This window comes from Musa acuminata, chromosome BXJ3-9 (genome assembly GCF_036884655.1).
Source record: "Musa acuminata AAA Group cultivar baxijiao chromosome BXJ3-9, Cavendish_Baxijiao_AAA, whole genome shotgun sequence".
Taxonomy (NCBI): Eukaryota; Viridiplantae; Streptophyta; class Magnoliopsida; order Zingiberales; family Musaceae; genus Musa; species Musa acuminata.
Genome location: NC_088357.1, coordinates 26553990 through 26555444, shown reverse-complemented (window position 1 = coordinate 26555444; position 1455 = coordinate 26553990). Strand labels below are relative to the sequence as shown.

The 1455-nt window shown below is 43.8% G+C and overlaps 1 protein-coding gene across 1 annotated transcript; it reads right to left on the bottom strand.

Annotated features, from left to right (window-relative positions):
• Window positions 1-518: 518 nt before the first annotated feature.
• On the bottom strand, window positions 519-1157 carry LOC135649047 (transcriptional regulator SUPERMAN-like). The gene has a single exon (XM_065167144.1). The coding sequence runs from the start codon at window positions 1155-1157 to the stop codon at window positions 519-521; it is 639 nt and encodes a 212-aa protein (XP_065023216.1).
• Between the last annotated feature and the right edge of the window lie 298 nt (window positions 1158-1455).

Below are 1455 nucleotides of genomic sequence, written 5' to 3'. Positions count from 1 at the left end.
CATTGCCAAACTCAATAGGAATAATACTGTGTCTTAGTCCAGCATCCGCATAATGATGAGTACAGACGCGAAACTGTATGACATTGTTACATGGAGCAGTAGTCTTACCTTAGATTTATCCAAATCTTTCATATTATCAACCATATGATTATAGAACTATCCTATAAAAGAAAAGGATGAAAAATATCATTGTAAATTTGTACAAAAGCATAATATAGACAACTTCTTGAAACGTTGTACTACTTCCTTAAGAATTTAAAGCGAAAAAACTGTGGCTAACTCTCATCTTAGAAATTGCTGGAATCTTGCAACACCACCAGTTATCTCATTCTTTAGCTGTTCGTGTAAACTTTCAAATGTGTGACTGAAAGTTCTAATTTTAAACAGAATCACTTCGCATAGATAGTGCCATGATCATCATTCTTCTACAACATACTCTTGCATGAACAAGTGACATATAGCGTGGGGGGAGAGAGGGCGAGATGATGAACTACGAAAGTGCAAAATAACGTTCACATCTAAGTGTATCCAAGTCGAAGTTCCAAATCAAGTTCATCCTTGCGATCTCCACAAATACCTATCTCCAACTCGAGTCTCACAACTTCTCTCCCTTGTTGCAACTCATTGCCCGTGTCCTTTTCCATCAGGTCCTTCACCTCTCCGGTCCCAAACAAGGCCTTCACCGTTTCCATCTTGTTCAAGTCATCACCTCTTGAGAAAGAGAAATGTGTCAGAGGAGAAGTCATGGAAGGCAACGTATTGGGTGCTAGGAAGATCTTATCCCCAGAAGAACTCGAAGGTGGTGGCATGTTGAGGTTAGGAATATTAGGAGCACTGCTAAAAGGAACAGGTTCACCACCAGGGCTAGGGTTAGGGTTAAGGTCAAAAGGTAGGGGTCCCGGAGGTGGGGACTGCCTCAGCCTGGCTTTATCCCTTCTGTGGACATTCATATGACCCCCAAGAGCCTGAGCTGTCTTGAATTCCCTGCTGCAAAAGCTACAAGAGTATGACCTTGGAGGCCATGAAAAGCCTGCTAAGAAGCTACCAGGAAGAGGGCCCCCTTTTGCAGTGTGGGTGTAGCTCATCCATGGCTCCTTCCCCTTGCTGCTGCTGTTGCTGCTACAGTTGTCCGTGGTGACTCTACCACACCTCTCCATTGATGTCTCGGCTGGGTACAACCTGCAGAGAACAGAAGATCATCAACTCCAGCGTTGCTGAAGACCAACCACTGAAGACACTTCATAAAGCAATCAAAGAAGTACCCAGTACTTTCTCACCTGAGAGGGCACTGTAATCATGATATGGAGGTGGTGTGTCTCTCCCCCCTCTTTAATATGACCAATTGGTTTGCTTCTGATTTCACTTGCTAGGATTATTGTATCGTCTGACGCGAGAGTAATGGGGTTGCAGAAGTGCCCATCAAAATTCTAACCCTGAAACTGAAAATCCCATTCG

Excerpts from the sequence above, each read along its gene's own strand:
- LOC135649047 (XM_065167144.1), bottom strand. The coding sequence starts at position 1,157 with ATGGAGAGGTGTGGTAGAGTCACCACGGACAACTGTAGCAGCAACAGC.